The sequence below is a fragment of the Octopus bimaculoides genome, chromosome 3, assembly GCF_001194135.2.
Source record: "Octopus bimaculoides isolate UCB-OBI-ISO-001 chromosome 3, ASM119413v2, whole genome shotgun sequence".
Classification (NCBI taxonomy): Eukaryota; Metazoa; Mollusca; class Cephalopoda; order Octopoda; family Octopodidae; genus Octopus; species Octopus bimaculoides.
Window position 1 is genome coordinate 31,806,523 of NC_068983.1, and position 21,714 is coordinate 31,828,236.

The window sequence follows — 21,714 nt, forward strand, 5'->3', positions numbered from 1 at the left end:
TTGATCTATTTATAGCGTTAAGGGGGCTCACCAGATATCAGAAATATACTCTATCACGTGACCTTATTAAGGGCTGTGATTGGTCAGTTTGCGTTCTGGCGGGAACGGTTCGAAGAAGTTGCCGATTCGAATAATGATCAGTCACGTGATGACAAGGAATGGGTTCTCTACTACGCTCGCATTTATTTATATTTAAATGAGAAGATTGTATGTAATGGCGATAGTAGTTTTGTATCTAATGGCGATAGGTAGTTTTGTATCTAGTGACGATAGGTAGTTTCACTACACACCTGATATTTTTTTGCAATGAAATAGAATGGTGGCAGGGGTCAGACGAATTTCATGATTTACTTTGACATTTCCTTTCATGCAGTCATTTTAATGGTGCATGAGGGTGGGGTTTGTCTGTCATAAAAATTACTTTCATATTTGTTTCATAGAAATTGTATGAAATTTTTATTGTATTTGCTTTTCTTAAACCTATACAAGTTGTAAGATATTTAATCAGTATAGAAAGTCAGTCACCCATTCTGCATATCACTTTTCTTCTCTTTAAAGACTTTTTCTCTTTGGTAAGTGTTATTTTTCTCTCTATCAAGAAGATTTTTTTATTAAACCAATATCTGTATCACAAGAGATAGTATACAAAATTTAAGTTTTAACTAACAATACTCAGTTAACAGTTATAATTAATTATTATTATACACTGTTGAGTCTATTCAGACAACTTTTATTTTTCTGCATGTATACATTAATAATAAAGAAGGAGAATTAGAAAGGCAAAAAACATTGGAAAAGAACAAAGATATTATAGGGAGGTAAAAATGGAAACAGAAGGAAGAAAAAAAATGGAAAAGACAAATAGGTGATAATTCAAGAATTTCAGTAACAGGTCATGAGACTGAACAGCCACAAGACTGAGGGCTTGATAAACCTTCTAACAGATAAACACTCACATACACATGTAAAACTGACTTATAGATACTTTTAGATTCACAATATACAATGTGTGCAAACTGGATATTGGACAGACACTTTTGATTTATTAAATTTCTAAAATTTTCTCTTTTTGTCTCCTGGTCTTGTGGCCCATTTCTCTTGGGAGATCATTTTTGACTTGACTTTCTGTTTCATGGTCCCTCAATGTTGTGAATCTTTGGTCGATTACAATGTACCTGCATCCCAATGCATACAACAGCAATTCATGTGTATTACTGAAGTTACTCTTTTTTTTTTTTTTTTGCCTTTAACTCTCCAACACAGAGTATAGGCCACTTATAATTGAATTCCATGTCGCATAATTTTTCGCTTCTGTACTTATACTCTGCCATGAATGTCCCCCTTTCTCTAGTTCCTTTTGTATTGATCTACGCCACGAGTTCTTAGGCCTACCTTTCTTTCTATATCCATCCGGATTCCACTGTAAAGCACTTTTCGCTATATTTGGTGTCTTTTCTAATTGTGCTACCAATCCACTTCCACTTTTTCTTAAATATTTGCTCCCTAATCAAAACTTGATTTGTTCTTTGCCGTAGCTCCATATTGCTTATGTGTTCGGGCCATCTAATTTTAACTATACTATGCAAACACCTGTTGATGAATGATTGTATTTGCTTATTTGACTTAACTGTTTTTTGCCATGTCTCAGCCCCATACAATAACACCGCTTTTACATTAGTGTTAAAAATTCTTATTTTGTTCTTTATTGAAATTACACTTGCACTCCATACTTTTTTTAACAGGTGAAAAGCGGTCCTTGCCTTACTTATTCTCGTCTTAATGTCTTTGTCGGTGCCACCTGAGAATGTTATCTTACTACCTAAATACGTAAACTCAGCTACATCTTCTAATTCACCAGTTTCTAGTTTAATACGTTCACTGTTTTCCTCGTTAACACGCATAATTTTTGATTTGTTGCGGTTGACTTTCAATCCTAGTTTGGCAGCTATTGCTTCTAATCTTGACGTTTTATTTTGCATTTGGTTATATGTTTGAAAGTAGCGCTATATCATCTGCAAAGTCAAGATCTTCTAGAGCTTCTACATCCGTCCATTTAATGCCTGTTTGGCTTTCAATCGTAGTTTCTTTCATAATCCAATCTATAACTAGTAGAAATAAAAAGGGAGTAAGTATATAACCCTGTCGAACTCCTGTTTTTACATCGAATTTATCTGTAGCTCCGTTTCCATGCAAGACTCGGCATGACATTCCTTGATAAGTTGCTCTTATTATAGATATATACTTGTCTGATATGCCGTAGTACTGCATAATTTTCCATAAGCCTTCTCTATCTACACTATCAAATGCTTTTTCGAAATCATTAAAGTTAATATAAAGCGGTGCATTCCACTCTGCACTTTGCTCTAAGATAATGCAAAGAGTGGCGATTTGATCTACACATGAGCACTTCTTCCTCTGGTTTGTTCTTTACGCAACAATTTGTCAACTGCTGTCCTCATCCGCTCTAAAAGTATCCTGTTAAAAACTTTTCTAAGAGTCGATAATAGCAGAATCCCTCTATAATTTCTGCAATAGCTTAAATCACATTTTTTTGGCAATCATTAGGCACATTTTCTTCCTGCCATATTTGAATATTCTTACATGGAATATTCAAAGACAAAACAATACCAGGTGGTGGTAAGTGAAGAGGCTGCTGCATGAATTGCTTGAATAGTTGCAGTTTTTAGAGCATTGGCTATAATACCAAACAACATTTGGTCCAGCTCTCTGCACTCTGTGATCAAATCCCATTGGGTTGACTTTACATTATCCTTTCAAGATTGATGAAATAGCAGTTCAGAGCACTGAATTGGCAGAATTGCTAGAGGATTGTACAAAATGCTTTATAATTATTCTGGATCTTTGCATTCAGAATTAATCTCCAGTTTTCCGGAATCCCATCAGTAGCAAATTTATTCTAGAGTACTGGTATCATGTCCAATGTAAGAAAGAGACCGCCAGTGAAATTCCTACAAACTCACAAAACTAATATAGTATGAGTTCAAAAGAGCCCTATGCATCTGGAAAATGTGCAGAATTTTCATTTTTATGTCATTTCACTTAGCAACTATTTATGTAAAACTACAGTTTGGTCATTGGTTCATGTTTTAAGAAAAATTATGGTGCTCTTACTGCTTCTGAAATAGCAACCATTCTATTTAGAACAGAAAATAGTAGTGGACATTAAACATTGTTTTCTGTAAACATGATAAGAGTTTACTGCAAATTATCCCACTGAATCTGGATTATGATCCATTGCACTTTGTTCTTTTATCTGTAAAGAGTGAGAAATGTTGAAACTTTTGGCTCATGGGTGTGAATAATAACAACAGTATAATGCAGATGGACAACAGAATTATGCATGCAGCATGAAGTATCAAATCAATGATTCTTAAATGTTTTTGTTGAGAGGAAGATTATCACAAGATTATATTCTTGATAGCCATTGCAAAGTAGAAAAACAGCTTAACAGGTCAAAAAGAATCATTAGAAGAGCAGAGTGTTTTCACAGTTTGATAAACAAATGCAAAGTGGTGACCTAAATAACGATGCTGCTAACTATCGTGTGCTTCTATTTTCCTTCATTAAGGGATCTGTGTTATACAAAAACTCTTAATGCTGTTGTTGAATCTATAAATAAGGAAATTATCAACTTACTTGATGGCAAAACAGTCACTTACAAAAGCATTCATAGCTGCAATGAAGAAGACAAACTCCAGTGAAGTTCCTTGCCATTGAGAAAAAGATATGTTGTAAAATTGTGAAATTTATATAAAATTAATAGGCTTTGCAATCAAAGAATTTGAATAACCCATTAACATGAGCACGTAATTGAAGGCAACATTGTTACAGAAGATACATTGTACAACAATTAAACTGAGAACTTAACATTCTTCTGCTAGTACCTTTATACAATTACTGCTTTCAGTTAATAAATCTCATTATCAGTCATTTAATAAGTAGATTTATTTTTCCAACTAACCTATTTGCAGGTTGCTATAATGATAATGTTGAACAAGTCACCAACATTAGTATATTGTTTTCCAGTGTTAAAGCTTTTGCTTTGAGCGTGGCTGTTGCCAGTACCGCCTGACTGGCCTTCATGCCAGTGGCATGTAAAAGCACCCACTACACTCTCGGAGTGGTTGGCATTAGGAAGGGCATCCAGCTGTAGAAACTCTGCCAAATCAGATTGGAGCCTGGTGAAGCCATCTGGTTCACCAGTCCTCAGTCAAATCGTCCAACCCATGCTAGCATGGAAAGCGGACGTTAAATGATGATGATGATGGTTCAGATACTCATTTCAAATAAATTTATATACATAGACTTGTTTTAGTTTGTTTTTTTTTGTTTTGTTTTTTTTATCATTCATCAGATTCAACTACAAGTGCTACCCAGCAAAGCAAGAGTGAGCACATTTATTGTTATGAATGTATCAGCAAAAAAAATTATGTAAAATGTATTTCTAATGCTCAAAGAATCCAAATATAAATTTACTCATCCAACAGCAGCCATTGTGTTGTTCTTTTGAGCAAGGTACATAACTCTTCACTCTCCACTTTGTGTGATTCGAAAAACAGGTTCATTCATGCTTCTATGATAGAGTGTTATAAGGAAATGCATCCAGTTCTAAATACAACTGTTCCAACATAAAAAGAATATACTCTCACTCCTATAGACTCAAGAAAATCAGTGTGAAACAATAAAAAGATTATTCGTTCTTTTGGCTTTTATTAAGCTATAATTGGCGAAATGAAATGCTTTCAAAGGTAAAAATGTTCAACTATTTATTTTGTAATTAGGTTATTGTTGAACTTTATATCAACTTTTGTTTCTTGTCTTTATTTACATAAACCTATTCTGACTCTGTTATGAACAGCTTCAAAAGGCCGTGGCAACAAAAGGAAAGCACCTCTGGATGGTACGCAGCAAACTGGGACAAAGCAAAAGAAAAGGTTAGTGGTGTGTTACATTCATTTTCACTTTGCTCTTTGCTTTGTAAGCATGTGAGTGTCAGCAGGTGGTGGGAGTGGGGGAGTAGCAATTTGGGTATGGTGAGAGGAGTGTGAATATGTTGGTGTTAAATGGTATGTGTGATTGAGATAGGAAAATGCTTGCAATCTGAACAAACTATCCTCTTTTTGGAAGTTACTTAATTCAGATGAGTTTTTGTCATGCAGACTTATGGTTAAATACGTTCTAGCCATGACCAACAGGACCAACCAGTTTTTTTTTTTTTTTCAACCTTACCATGTATTTAGGTGTCTTATCTATCCAATATGTCCTTCCTTTCAAAAAACAAAGACAATAGAGTGGGATTTGAGAGGAATTTTGCTGCTATTTGGAGCAAGTTATGTGATCTCCTCATTGTGTTAATGGGTGTTGCTTGACCTGATAAGCATGTTAGTAATTTAACAATTTTTAGCTTGTGGCTTAGGATGTAACAGCAGAATAACCTGATAGTAGCAACAGGTTCAGAGAAGTTTCATGTCTTAGTTGTTCTCACTTCAATTTCTTCATGCTGCTAATGATCTTGGGAAAAGTATCAATGCCACAACCTCTTATTTGCTCTTCTTAAAAATTTCAAACTTTACATCTATGAAAGAAATTAATATTGTCATCGTCATGTTTCAGATAGGTTGGTTGGTTTGACTGAGATCTGGAGAGCCAGCGGCTGCACCAGGCTTCAATCTGACCTGGCAATGTTTCTACAGCTGGATGCCCTTCCTAACACCAACTACTCCGAGAGTGTAGTGGGTACTTTTTACATGCCACCGGCACAGGAGCCAGTCAGCCAGGCCTGGCATCGATCATATTCAGATAGTGCTTTTTACATGCCACCGGCATGGGAGCCAGTCAGAGGTGACTGGCATCGGCCATGTTCGGATGGTGCTTTTTACATGCCACCGGAACAGGAGCTATGATTTTGGGTTTACTTGATTCAACAGGTCTTCTCAAGCATATCATATCGCCTGATGTATCAGGGGTACTCTTAAATGGGCCAGACATGCAACACTGGCATTGGCCATGGCTGCGATCTCACTTTAGTTGCCGGGTCTTCTCAATCACAGCATATCTCCAAAGGACTCAGTCTCCTGTCATTGCTTCTGTGAGGCCCAATGTTCAAAGGTCATGCTTCACCACCTCATCCCATATCGTCCTAGGTCTACCTATTCTACAGGTTCCTTCCACAGTTAGGGAGTGGCATTTCCTTACACAGCTGTCCTCATCCATACATAACACACGACCACACCAGTGCAGTCGTCTCTCTTGCACACCACATTTGATGCTTCTTTTGCCCAACTTTTCTCTCAGGGCACTTACACTCTGTCATGTATGTACACTGACATTACACATCCAGCGGATCATACTAGCTTCATTTCTTTCAAGCCTACGCATGTACTCAGCAGTCGTGGTCCATGTTTCACTGCCGTGTAGCACAGCAGTTCGTACACTTGCATCATACAGTCTACCATCCTGAGCGAGAGGCCCTTAGTTGCTAGCAGAGGTAGGAGCTCTCTGAGCTTTGCCCAGGCTATTCTTATTCTAACAGCTACACTTTCATAGCAACCACCCCCACTACAAACTTGGTTGCCTTGGTAGTGGAAGTTATTAATTACTTCTAGTTTTTCCCCCTGGCATGTGATGGAATCTGTTTTCTGTACATTTTCAGTGTTTATTGCCCCTGTGCATCTGCCACACACAAAAACTATCTTCCCGGTTAACCTTCCTTTGATATTGCTGCACCTTTTATATGTCCATTGCTTACACCAGGTACATCTTATGGAGTTTTTACCCATGTCCTTTCTACAGATTGAGTAGGGCCATCTACCTGAAGGGGTTTGTGATTTGACAGTCTTCCTATGTATTAAGACTTTGGTTTTTGCTAGGTTAATCCTAAAGCCCTTCCATTCTAGACCTTGCTTCTATGCCTTAAACTTCGTCTCTAGTTATGGCAGTAATTCAGCTATTAGAGCAAGGTCATTAGTATAGAGGAGCTCCCAGGGGCAGCAGTAATTCCTGATGGGCCAGGTTCTTTCCCTGTCTTCACATCCTTAATTGCTTTATCTGCCAGGGTACTGTCAATTTGGGTAGCTGGTCCCTCAATTGGGTCAATCTTTGGCAGACTCTCCTTCTCCCATTCATATTCCACATTCAGCAGTCTTTCATAATGGCATCTCCAAGCCTCTTTCTTTGCAGAATCATTAAATACAAGGACACCATCATCCATGCAGACACATTTCTCTCCTATGACATCACAGTTTTCTCTCGCACACTATCTTGCAATCCGAAGTACAAAATGACCTTTGTGCCTAATCAAAAAGAATTATCATTCATCATCATCATCATTTTCACATCTATTTTCCATACTATGGGCTGGACTGAATGTCAAGGTCCAAGTTAGTCTTTATTGAGATCCACTTTTCACAGAGACTTGTATTTGTATGCTTCATTTTGTCTTAGTTTCTTTGGCTAGATGCCCTTCCTATCACCAAGGGTGTGTTGGATGCATTTTGCAGTAACACCTGAGGCAATACTAGAGAGGTTTTTCAAGTCCTCATTGCAACAGGACTAAAGGGACCTCTCAGCCCAATGTTCTTTTTGCCTACTCACCAATCAGTCTAAGAAGTGCTCTGGATGCATTTCATCATAGCATTGTGAGAAGAGTTGCCTTATACATGGTAACTGTAAAGGGTACTCACTACTCTGATACATAAACATTCACTCTAGGACATATGATTGAGGAGGGGAATGGAAGAAATATTACAAGAAGATACAAGAATCGACAGGTGAAAGGAGAAAATGTATGAGGGTAAAGATAAAGAAGCTGGAGGAAGTGATAAGAAATAGAAGTAGACAGTGACAAGTGATGTATGACAATAGAAATAGCTTGAAAGATGGAGAAAGAGATGACTATCACTACAGAAAGGTTGGAAATAAAGCGATCCAATGCAATTCTTATATGTAGGGGCATGTTCATTGACCTCTCTCTCAACAGTGCTCCACATGTAATATTCCAATGGATTGAGATCTGGGGAATTAGGAGGCCAAATGTTAGGGGTTGTGTGATCATGAAAATTTTCAGCCATCCATTCCTGTGTCATTAGAGCCGTGTGTGATAGTGCAGTCTTACTGAAACACATATGGCCTTCCATTGCATACACTGTCTATCCAGGGCTTAACCATTGTTTCCAGGACCTCATTGTAGGCAGTAGTTAACTCTAAGGTCTTGTGGAAAGATGTAAGGAGGCATCACATGTCTTTCATTTGTTGACAACCCCTAAATCCATGACAGTTGCAGGAAATTTTGTATGCATAACACTTGGAGCTTCAGAAGGGTTCCAAGTGTTATGTTCCAAGTCTGCACATAACCATCTGTCATTTCTTCTGTTAACTTTTTGATCTTGGTTGAAGTTTTTTTCATTGAGTAAAACCAAATCAAATCTTTTACTGAATTTTCCAGTTTGTTCAAGAACCTTTTAGATCTGATGTAGTGATTTTCTTTTGCTTTTTCTGACAAATTAACCTTTTCTCATCATATAAGACTTGTCTTTGTGGACAACATTTCCGACTGTTCCTTTTGACACATGGGGATCTTTTGCAATTGACCTCATGGACTTTCTGCGGTCGTAATCAATGGTCTGTTGAACTTGCTAGATAAATTCAAGGGTTCTGATGATTTCAGAGCATTTAGAATGCTTTTTATGCTTTAATACTGGTGATATGTTTCCATCTTCAGTTTCTAACTCCTTACAAACTTTGTAGACGAAAGATCTGGCAACTTTTAAAAACCAAGATATTTATAACTGCAATAACAGCATGCCTCTTCATTTCTCTAGTAAGCTGATAGTCTGCCATTGTTATTTTCTGAAACAAAGATTATACAGAGTTAGCAAAAAATGCAGCAGTGACCCAAAAAAGGTATGTCCTCAAATACCTTACATACCCTGTATATAATTGTCACTAAACACGACTATGGGTGCCAAGACACCTACATTGCTAGAAATAAGAGCTAAAATGCTCTAATGCTGTAGGAAAAGCACATAAATGTATGCATATATGCTCACAGGGGCTACAATCACCCAAAACATCAACTCGAGAATTCCTTAGACTGAACGTTCAGTTTTGGCTATTTCTGTAACCTTTTCAGTAAGGACCACCTATTCGGCAGATTCCAGGCTTAATCCTCTGTCAGCATATATATATATATTTACCTAGAAATTCAGGGATGATTGAGCAGATCACTAGTATGTATATAAAAATTAATATAAACAGCCATGCGCAGTGTGATACCATGAAGGAAAAATACAATTGTCTCTAAATGCAACTAAAGGTGTCAAGACACCTACATTACTAGAAATAAGAGCTAAAATGCTCTAATGCTGTAGGAAAAGCACATAAATGTACACATATATGCACTTGCATACACAGACACACATACATCATTTAATGTCCATCTTCCATGCTGTAATGGATTGGACAGTTCAATAGATCTAATGAGCAGAAATACTGCATCAAACTCCAATATTTGCTTTGGCATGGTTTCATACGTATAGACATACTTATTATATATATGTGAGAATATGTGAATGTTTTAACATCAGCTTTGTCATGCTGGTGTAGATGAGCAAGTTTTTTTGAGCATTCCATGTCTCCTTTCAACTTTGTCTTTTATCACCTCCTCCATAAGGCTCAACATCCTGAAACCAATCTTTACCACTTCGTCCCATGTTTCTTTCAGTCTCCTTCTTCTACAGGTCCCATCCACTGTAAGTGCCAGACATTTCTTCATACAGCTGTCCTCATCCATACGTCATATGCTCAGTTCAGCACAATCTTCTCTCTTGCTCACTACATCTGGTTACTCTTATTTATATATATACTATATAAATGAAAATGCATGTATTCATGTAATAGAAGGCCCTGAAATGGTACACCCTTGAGAAAAACAGGTTTTATTTTTCAAAATTTGCATCCCAACAATAAGGTTTCCAGTTGTAATTAATCAAAAAATAAAATTTGCTGCAAGAAATAACTCAACTTTTAGATCAACAAATCTCCCACTCTCTATCTGTCTCCATCAGCATTTTGTCTTTTATGCCTTTCCCTCTCTATATACATTCACCACACTCTTTATCACTTTCTCTGTATATGCATATCTCTCACATAACCTGCTCCCCCCTCTTTCTTGATATGACTTGTAAATGCTTTCATTTTGTTTAAAACTTCATAATTGTAATGTTTTTACTTTCATTTTGTGATAGACAGCTGTTACACAGAAAATGCTAGATTCTGAATCTTGTTTTCTGATTGGGTAAAAATTATCAAACTTTAAACATCTGTAACTTCTCTGGTGACAGAATCTTTTCTCCGTCTCTGCTATACGGCCACAACTTCTTGTACAGCACCTTTACCACTGTGTACCATGAATACAAACTGGTATTTCTCATCCTTGTGTCTGGACTTCTAACGTCCTTATTATAGACTGTTTTCTATGCTCTGTATCTCTTGCATTCACATACGCATATTTGTATACACACACACTCTTTGTTTACATGACGGCCTGTCTTATATTGTGTTTTATTATGTCGCATTCACACTCACACAGACATTCTAGTTGACTACTAATAAAACCTTACTTTTATACATCTGTACCGGTTGAGTCTCTCTTTTTCCTTGTTGGCACTTAACTCATTTTTACCTCATTCCATTATTCATTTTTATATTTGTGCCAACTGTGCGATGCGCTAAAGGAGCCATTCCTTCGTCACCATCTCCTGGTTGCATGGTCACTACAGACTGTTTGATTTGTCAGTTGGCTAGGTCTGCAATACAACTTGTTTCCATTCTGTATCTGGACCTGTTATCTCTATCTCTGATGTAACCTATTCAACCAAAAATCTATCATCTACCTTTACTATCAACTCACAACACTTTTTTAGTTAACATGACAGCAAATTTGAAGTGGTCAAATTATTCTTAAATCTCATAAGAGCACAATTTTTGTCTTTTGCAATTTTTAAATCCAGTGAATTGAATTCTGCAATGAAGCTAGCCCCCCATGGCTACCCTCTGGAGCATCCATTTAACAAAGATGGCTATCGTTATATCCTAGCAGAACAAGACCCACATGCACCTAATAGACAAGCTTTTGATGAAAGTTCAGACTGGGCTGGAAAGCCTATTCCCGGTTATTTGTACCGAACATCTTTAGGAAATGATGTCCTCTTCGCTTTGCATGACCGTGGTAAGCAGGAATTTACTGATCTTGTGACTGCTTTATATTACACTTAAAATGTATTCTTTTTCTCTTTTTCATTTTTTTCCAACTATAGGAAAGGATGTACTCTTTGCCTTATTGTCTGCTGGTAGAACTAAACAAATGCTAAACACCTTTTGGAGTTGTCTTAAGAAATTGTAATGATCAAAAATGAATATGGAGACAAAAATTTATTTAACTTGTTATTTAGCCTCAGGCCAGTTCTATAATAGAAGACATTCCAGCTTTGACATTTTTTCAGGTGCTGCTGTGTAGTTGAGAAGTTTGCTTCCCAACCACATGGTTTCAGGTTCTGTCTAACTGCATGGCACCCAGGGAAAATGTCTTCTACTATAGCCTTGAGCCAACCAAAACCTTATCAGAGGATTTGGTAGACAGAAGCTGAAAGAAGCCTGTCACATATATATATATATATATATATATGTATAAACAGGAAATCTAATCCCTATTCTTTTATTAATTATGTTTTAAATCCCTGTTTATGTGCTTCTCTCTTCTACAGTATGTTTTGTTTCTTTTAGCTCCACAACTAAAAATTTCAGACGACTGTTTAACTGTGACTGGAGACAAAGGATACAGCATGGTGAGAGCCACACATGGTCAGTTATTGGTTTTGTTATTTTATTTATCTCTTTAGAACTGTTTATATTATTTAATTTGTATTATGTTATGATAAATATTGCTATATGTTGTGTTGTGCTGCTTGAAAGAGCATGTTGTGTATTTTGTTGCAATCTGTATGTTCTGTGCTGTGACATTGTATCTTCTGCATTATAGTCTTCTGTTCTGTTTTGCAGTCTTGCTTGATCTGTATTAATATGTTGTGCTCTATGTCACAGTGTCAAATTTTGTGTTGCTATGTCATTTGTGCTGTCTTGCAGTTTCATGTATTTTTTGTTGTGATGTTATGTGTCCTGTGTTGTGATGTCAAATATTCTGTGTTGCAATGTTATGTGTTTTGTTTCGCCATCTCATGTTTTTTTTTTTTCTTTTGAGCTGTGATGTGGTCCTATCTGATCTGTGAAACTATGTCAAGTTTTCTAAATTATCCAGTTCATTAATGCCAATATAAGGAGCCCCTACAACTTTGCTTGACCTACTTAGTAATAGTAGCCAAATTTCCCTCAAATCACACCCTTCTCTCTTAAAAGAGAGCAGTCACGTGAGATAATATAGTCCTATATATATATATATATATGTGTGTGTCTGAAAAAGACAAGCTAGTTATTGCTGGTAAGCTCTTAATCAGGGTTGAGCCAGGGCTAAAACAACAACAAGCATGATATACTTGGAAACAAAATTCAAATGATTGTGATACAGTAATGCTGTACTTGAAAATAATATATATTTTACTACAAGCAATTTTACAAACAAAATATTCTTGTCATTTTATGGCAGGACTGCACATCATTGCCATGAACCTGTAAAAATTAATAATACAAGCTTCCAATAAGACAGTGCAATAAATCATCATTCTTGCATGGGTTGGACAGGTCCTTGCCAACACAGCATCTCCCTAGTTGTCATGTTCTTTTGTCATTTGTTGTATGAGATTTAAATGCCCCAAGATCAGCTTTAACCACTTCTGCTCATGTTTTCCTTGGTCTTCCTCTTCTTCAACTTCTTTCTACATGAATATTCTAGCACTTTACCTATCTGTTACCCACCATACATATCACATGTTCATACCAGTGTAGACTTGTACACTACTGCTGATTCCTTTTATAACTGGTCTATATTGCGACTTATCTGTATCTCTTCATTCATGCAAACTAATATTACAGACCCAGCAGATATGTAATATTAGTTCATTTCTCTCCAACTTCCACACTACTCACTACCATGCAGCATCACACCCATATACAAGTAACATACAATCAACCCTTTGTTCAAAGAGCCAAACTTCTTGTTGCTTGCGAAAGTAACTGTTTCCTAAACTTTTTCTATCCTGCCTTTATTCTGGCTACAATGCTTTTAGAAGACCTTCCCCCACTGTTGATCAGCTTGCCCAACTCATTGACTACTTTTATAGAATGTTCCAAGTATTGAAAAGAAGTTATTGTATTACTGCTTATGAATTGTATTACTACCTATGAACCCAGTACACCTCTTAAGCACCCACAGGTCATATAGTGTACACTGTATGTTGTGCCTACAAGCTCCTTTTCTCCATATGAAACAGGGCAGTAGAGTTCTGTCCTCTTTTCTAATTACTAAAACTTTGGTCGTTGCGAAGATTTTCTTGAGGTCTCTCAATTCTAAGTTCTGCTTTCACATCTGGAATTACTTCAAGTTCTTCACAGACTTTGCTGTAAGGACTAGGCTTTAGGATCAACACCACTAAAACCAACCCTATGGCTGCGATATGTTGATGACACCTTCATACTCTGGCCCCACCAGGAAGATGTCCAAGTGCTGTTAGATCATGTGAACTCAATAAAGCCATCCATACAGTTCACAATGGAAAAAGAAAAAGACAATCAGCTAGCATTCCTGGATATATTAATAACACGCACCAAGTATGGATTCAGGACATCCATATACTGCAAGCCGACCTTCACTGGACAATACCTCAACTTCAACTCCCATTATCGATACAGTGTAAAGAGAGGGATTGCTCAGTGCCTAAAACATCGAGCAATGAATATAAGTAGCGATCGTGATACCCACCACGAAGAAATGATCAAGCTCAGTAACAATCTATTAAGCAACAACTACCCCAAAAGCATACTCTCCACTCCAATCTTTGGGTATGACACCTCCCTATTTTACCTGGTTGATTATGTGAGTTACTTATTTGATCCCCACTTCATCAGATATTTTTAGCATTTCAGCAACTATTCCTGGTGGGTCCATATTCATATCTCTTAAGTGCTTGTTTACTTGCTTCACATTCTTACTTGATGGGGCTGGGGTTATCCCAGGTTAGTGGTCCCAGAGACATCATGCATAAAGCCACCCAGGTCTACCAGTACTTTTCTTCGCTGACAGTCCCATGTCAGCCCCTGTGCATCCTCCAAAGTGACGTCAAGCCTCTAGAGATCTTCCTTAATCACATCTAGTCATTTGGTGCAGGGTCTGCCATGAAGCATCTTCCAGCCTGCAGCTGCTGCGCCAAATGAGAGTAAAGCCTTAGTAGGATGATCTCTTAAGTGAGTTTTTATTAATGAATCTTACTGATAATCTAATATTGTTGTGCTGTTTAACCCTAAAGAGCAAACTTATCAATGGCATCGCTGCTTTGTCTCTCCTAGAGTTTAAGAGGTGCTAAGATTACAACTGATATATATTTTCCATTTTTAAGATGATATGATGTGAGTTAAGGTGGAATTGACTGCAATTTCTAGCAGGGCAAACAAACATAGAAGTTTCCTTGTTGACTCCAGGTAATCTAAAGTTAATGATGGTGGTAATTATAATCTCTGTTAATATAAAATAAAAAAATTCAAACCATTAAATATATTGTGAAGTAGTGCTATGTATTTCTAGCTTTTGTTTTTTTAATGTACGTCAGGTATTCGCTGTGGTTCTTGGTACTATGAAGCAAAAATAGACGACATGCCACTTGACACTGCCACCCGGATTGGATGGGCTCAGCCACTTGGTTAGTATTCGTAGTTGATATTTGTGTATAGTATAGATGTTTGTGTATATAGTGAGCACCTAATATGCATAATAGTAAGATTCCATAGATTTGAAGCAGCAACTTAGATTCACTTTAGTTCACTTTCTCTGCTAATACCTCTGGCAGATTATCAAGACTTCATTTCTACATTCTATAAATTCATGTCCGATGTGGTATTGGGGCATACGCTACTGCAGCACATTGCGCCATGCATCATTTGTCAGCATCTGCTCAGGTTATCCCAGGCAACCCTACAAACAATGTCCCATTCATTTCCTCATCATGATCATGAGTCATGTGGTCAACCAACACAAGCCATCACCCCAGCTGGATCCTCAGAAAGGAAGACATAGGATCCCACTCAGAAAACCGAGCAACATGATCAAACAGTCTAAGCTGATGCTCCCAAATCAACCGACAACAGCATACATCCATAAAGTCAACAAGGTTATTTAGATGTATATCTATGATCACAAAAGATCAAGTTATTTATGTGGGACAAATATTTACTCTTAGTTATTTATATGTGTGTATATTTGAGCGCGGTCGTTGCCGGTGCCACTGGACTGGTTCCCGTGCAGGTAGCACGTAAAAACACCTTTTGTGTGTGGTCGTTGCCAGAACTGCCTGACTGGCCCTCGTGCCAGTGGCATGTAAAAAGCACCCACTATACTCTTGGAGTGGTTGGTGTTAGGAAGGGCATCCAGCTGTAGAAACTTTGCCCAATCAGATTAAGCCTGGTGCAGCCTCTGACTCACCAGTCCTCAGTCAAACCATCCAACCCATACCAGCATGGAAAGTGGACGTTAAACAAACGATGATCTCATGTCCAATAATTCTATCAGTCTTTGGACAGTGAAAATTGTTTAAATGTTGCCTTACTTATTGATACTACATATATGCATTAATTTATATGTGTGATACACACACAGCACATTGGTAATTAGGAATTCATGCCTATTTCAAGTGCAGTGGTTCATAGACAGGAAACTGCTTCCAATAGAGAATCAAAGTCTATGTCTCTGTATTAGCTTTAGTTATTTTCATTATCATCTTCATCATCACCATTTCTGGTGTGGACTGAAGATCATAGCTAACCAAGCCGAAAGGCCATAGACAGCCAACTAAGTACTTCTGGAATTTATCTTATCATCTGCACTGTGTTGTATCCCTAGCCAAGATACTTAATTCTTAATTACTGAGCTTTGCTCTAAGTTGATATTCATTGGAAGAAGCTGCACTGTGCTCAGTTGAAGTCCTCCTTTAAACCTAAAAAAAAGAGCAACAGGAACATACTCAGATGTATTACTCCTTTGAATTACTACAAAGAAGACCAGATCTTGAATGATTTTTGTGGAATTCAAGTTTGGGGTTACAAGACCAACTACCATTACTACAATGCAAGCTGGTTTTCGATACCTAGTTGAAACCAATTTACTTATGCTGACATCAGATCTTTTGAGAGCCATGAGCATAACGCAATACCATATCTTTCATCGAATATAAATCTGAGATTTGGAGCATATATTTATAAATCATTAATGAATGAGGACATGTTAATAGATATTTGTGTACGTATCCACAGTAATATTCCTACTTCTAGAATAACTTTATAATTATTCAAAGAGCTTGAATCAGATATATAATTAGTGTTGAAGGTTGTTTTTGTAGTACTTATGCAACCCATGTCTTCTATTTATCAGGAATCCCTAGTCCCAGTAATAAGAAACTACTTTGCTTGAACTTTTGCATTTAATTAGCATTATTACTGTAACTATACCAGCTTTGTTGTGGGACATTTTCTCTTTATTTTTTTTTTCTCTTAGATTTCCAACAATCATATAGTCAGTATTCTAAAGTGAGATCTTGTGGTTGGTGGGGAAATATGGAAGTTACATTAAATATACGAAACACTTATGTAAATGTTTTTTTCCTTTGTAAGTTATTTGAACTAAAAAAAAAAGTTCATTTCCATTACTGGTGTCCATGAGAAAGTCATGTACAGTCTGATATCTCATTTTCTGTCACTGATAAATCTATGTATGTAAATAAAAAAATATTTTCATCCTTTTGATTAGAATAATCCACATAATAGATTACCAGAGTAAATATATTAGAATGTTTAGTTTCATTGCTCTTGGTTATAAGCTCAATTTTACTTTTACCTCATTTCAGAGGTCAATAAAGGATTGACTATATCTAGTCTGATGAACTATTGCATGTTATGCTAAAGTAGGAAATCATTATCATAATCAAAAAGCTAATGGAATATAAAGACACTTTAGCACTTGCATAAATATGTTTGGTATTCAGTTCATCTCTCTATTCCCCATGTTCAAATTCCCATTAGATTTGATTTTACTTTCATCCCACTTCGGTTACTTAAATAACTGTCGTTCTTGCATTTTTGATTCAATCCATTATATCTGTTCTTAGTCAAATCAGTGCCAGTGGGTGAAATTATTTGAAAAATTTTAAATGTTTAAGGAAAGTGAGACTGTAGAGTAGCAGATTGAGTTTAACACAACATTAGTTAAAGACTTCTTAGCAATGAATTCAAATCTCACAAGAATTAATTTTGCTTTTCATCCTTACATTAATTTGAAAAGTTTATTTAATTTCTAGCTTTATACCAATATAAGATATGGTCATTAACATATTTGTTTCTGTTTATTACTTTGGAGTATATGCCCTCCTTCTTAACACAATTTCTTTATTTCTTTTAACATTAAAAATATCACACACAGGGAATGTCCAAGCTCCATGCGGTTATGATAAGTTTAGCTATTCTTGGAGGTCAAAGAAAGGGACAAGCTTCCATCAGAGTCGTGGCAAACATTTTTCATTTGGATATGGTGAAGGTGATGTTTTAGGGTTCTACATTTATTTACCCCAGCCAGATGATCCAGGGAAACTATTACCACCAACATACAAAGATAAGGTAGGAAATTTCGGTTTTTGTAGTTTTATACACACACACATTTTTTTTTCAGCTTGTTCTTTAATTTTTGTTCTTTTTAATCATATATAGAGTTGTGAAGTGGCACGAATGACATCAATCTATAAATCTTGCAGTATTTAGTTTGATTCCTCTACATTTTCAGTGTCATTTTACCTCCCATACTTCTAGGATCATGTACCAATGTGTCCTTCCTATTTTTGAGGCAGTAGAGTATGATTTTAAGGAGATTTAACTGCTATTTCAAGTTGATTAAATAACCACAAAGTGGCTTCCACTCTCAACATGGTCTTGTTAAACTGTGTTTAAGTTTTTTAACTCTTCTGGAATGTCATACTGAGATTTGACACCTCAGCCTGTCTGTGTGTAATATCATCAACAGTAGCATCATCATTTTATGTCCACAATCCTTGCTGGTATGAGTTTGATAGTTTGACAGGATCCAACAAGCTGAAGGAATATAACTTGCACCAACATCTTCAATTTGGTATATTTTCTACACCTTATTGCCTCTCCAAAATCCAACCACTTTACAAAATATACCAAGTGTATTTTATTGTGGTATCAGCACAATAGAGGTTGTTTCCCCTTCAGTAAAACAAGTGTTCTCTCAATCCTGCATTGTCTCAACAACCACTTACAGATTTGTATTGGCTCCTTTTCTTGTAGCACTAGTGCGGTATCTTTGTAACTAATAAGACTAAAGAGCCCCACAACTGGAAGGGAGAATAAAAGAGAGAGTAATGACATTAGATGAGGTGTTGAGAGACAGTGAAAGATGATTGAAGAAAAGATTTTTGTCGTGAGAGTGTGGTAATGGATAGCGTGACAGAAGACAATGTTGGGGGAATAATGAAAGGGACAGAGGAAAGGAGAAGGGAAATATTAGTATTAGGGGTCACTGAGAAAGAGATGAAGGCTTGTAAGGATGATGGGGTCGGTTAAGTAGGAGCGGATCAAGTGCTACCCTGCATTATAAGCATGAATAAGAGTGGGTGGAAGGGTGCATGAAAGAGAGATAGAAATGAGGATGACAAGAAACCAGAGAAGGTATGTGGAGAGGATAAATGAAAGAAATAGGAAGTTTTCTCAAGTACTGCATGGCTGTGTAGTTAAGAAGTTCACTTCCCATCAACATGATTTCTGAGTCAGTTCTATGTAGCCTCTTGGGTAAGTGTCTTCTACAATAGCCCCAGACTGACCAAAGCCTTTTAAGTGGATTTGGTTGATGGAAACTGAAAGAAGTCAGTTGTGTATGTGTGTATACGTATAATTGTATATGTGTCTCCTTGTCTTAACATAGCATGGTAATTGTAAATGAGCATCACTGTCACACAAGCAGTGTCCTCCATTTCCACTCTTCTGTGGAAACATGTCCAGTCTTACAGAAATATTACATCACTTGCAAATGGGTGAGAGTTGGGAGTTGGTAACAGGTGAGGCATCCAACCATTGAAAATCTGCCTCAGTGAACTGTTTCTAATTCAGGTAACCATAGAAAAGTAGACATTAAAATGATGATGATTATGTATATTGCCAATCAACATCTTTTATGATGTTCAGCATCTTAACATGGGTTGTCACCACTTCGTCATTTGTCTTTCAAGATTTTTGTCTTCCATAGGTACAGTCTGCTTTGAGCACTCAGTACTTTTCATATACAACTGTCATCTATATGTATCACATACCCTTACCAATGCAATCTTCTCTCTTATATATTATGTCTGATTCCTCTTATCATTCAGGTCATTCATACTACATCATTCACGTACACTAACTTTATACATCCAGCAAAGCAGGCTCATTTCATTCTAGTCCTCACACGTCTTTTGCAATCAAGGCCCAAATCTTACTATGATGTAGCATTCCACTCTGTACATAAACATCATATAATCTGTCCTTCACTCTGAGACAGAGGTTCTGTGTTGCCAGGAGAATTGGTAACTCCGAGCTTTTCCTAAGTCTGAAAACTATGCTTTCAGAGCAACCACTCCGACAGCTAATTAGGTTGGTCACTTAGGTAACAAACTATTGACTACATCTGAGCAGTTGAGCGAATCTATTCCCCAAGTATTTTTCAGGTTTAATGCTCCTGTATTCCTGCCACATATGAAGGCTATCATTGCTGTTAGCCTGTTTGTGATCATACTGTACCTGTTGTGCAGTCATCATATTCATAAGACATGTATAAAGTTTCTACTTATTCCTTTACTGAATACCAAGCATAGTTATTTCCCTTTTTCAAATACTTTCCTCTTCCTTCTCCTCTTTCTTTCTTTCTCTCTCTCAAGTTAAGCTGTGTATCTCTACTTCTTCATCCCTTTATAGTTTCAAAATTAAAGTTGATAGAAAATCCATACTAGGAATTTAACAATTTTTTTTTTCTTCTCTTTCTACCTCTTTCCATTCTTAGAAATTCTAAGTATTCATAACTTACTTATAGATGATAATCTATAACTACAAACAACTTCTAGAAATTCATAACTCATATGTATATTATAACCTGAGTTATAAATAACTTGTTGAATTTTATACTTCATAGGATGGTTTTGCTAGGAATTTATAACTCCACCCTAATTTCATTTTTCCATTTTTAAGCTATACATTTAACAACTGACACCCTGATTTTGTATTCATTTGAGAATACTGTAAAATTGAAACATACTGCAGTTTGTAATGAAGTAGTTTGATAAATGCTTGTATGTATATGTGTGTTTACACACACATATATATGTCAGAATACTATGTATGAGCAAGTCCCATCTCTTTTGTCTCCTCTTCTCCCACCCTAACACTGTTCCTTCCATTATTCTTTCCATTACTGTCCTCTCACAATAAACCTGTTCTTTTCCATCATGCGATGCTCTCTTTTGCTTTGCAAGTTGCAAAGCCTCAAAAAGTACCCAGTACACTCCAATTGATAACTGATTCAAACTGCTGCAATGCCAGGTTTGAGAGAATTCTTTAGTCATGGCAAAGCAATCAGTGTAGTTCTGGTGCACTATACACCTAGTACACTCAATAACATAGCTGGTATTAGGAAAGACATTCAATCTAGAAGCCAAAAATGAGACATTGGAGGAAGACTGACACATTGAATTCTATCAAACCATCTTACCCATGCCAGCATGGAAAATGGACACGAAATGATGATGGAATGAAATTCCACAAGCTGCATTCCAGGCTTCCAAACAAGAAAAGCAGTAACTCTAAATAAGAACTGATGCAGTATAAAGAAGACTCATTAGTCTTTCTTTTATGGGAACAGGTCTCTCTCACTCTCTCTCTCTCTCTCTCTCTCTCTCTCTCTCTCTCTCTCTCTCTCTCTCTCCCCTCTCTACAACATGATAAAATATACCTAAAAAGTTAGTCTTCTCTTTTAAGGTACCAATTTTTGTATAATTCTCTTGATCCACTCCCCCTCATTATGAAGACATGAAATTCAAAGCTGACCTTTACAAACAGGAATTGAACTTGGATTTAGCAGAATACAGTGGAATGAAAGTAAATAGTATAAGATGATAATTACTCTGATGCACTACTGTTTTTGACAACTCACCAGCCTGCAAATCAGGAAGTATGATTTGCTGTGACTGAAAAACTAACCCAGAATTTTATTTCAAAACAAAATATAAAATAAATAACTCGGAAAATAATCAAAAAATTAAAAGAAAACAAGACTAACAAAATAAAGTTACATAACTGTATGTGTTAGCTTATATATAAATATATATATATATATATATGTGTGTGTGTGTGTGTATATATATATATCAAATATATAATATGTGTGCACATATAGATATATACATATTATTTATTAATTTATTATTTAACAGTTTGTTTTTT

At 36.5% G+C, this 21,714-nt stretch overlaps 1 protein-coding gene across 3 annotated transcripts in view; it reads left to right on the top strand.

Moving 5' to 3' along the window:
• Positions 1-21,714, top strand: part of LOC106883251 (set1/Ash2 histone methyltransferase complex subunit ASH2) — a 154,711-nt gene that overhangs the window by 39,930 nt on the left and 93,067 nt on the right. For 2 of the 3 annotated variants that reach the window (XM_014934184.2, XM_014934185.2), the window contains exons 10-14: positions 4,880-4,955; positions 11,031-11,248; positions 11,803-11,880; positions 14,796-14,885; positions 17,654-17,847. In XM_014934184.2, the coding sequence (XP_014789670.1) occupies positions 4,880-4,955; positions 11,031-11,248; positions 11,803-11,880; positions 14,796-14,885; positions 17,654-17,847 (656 nt within the window). Of the gene's footprint in view, positions 1-4,879; positions 4,956-11,030; positions 11,249-11,802; positions 11,881-14,795; positions 14,886-17,653; positions 17,848-21,249; positions 21,530-21,714 lie in introns of those variants that run through there. The other variant, XM_052966127.1, reaches the window with a different exon arrangement.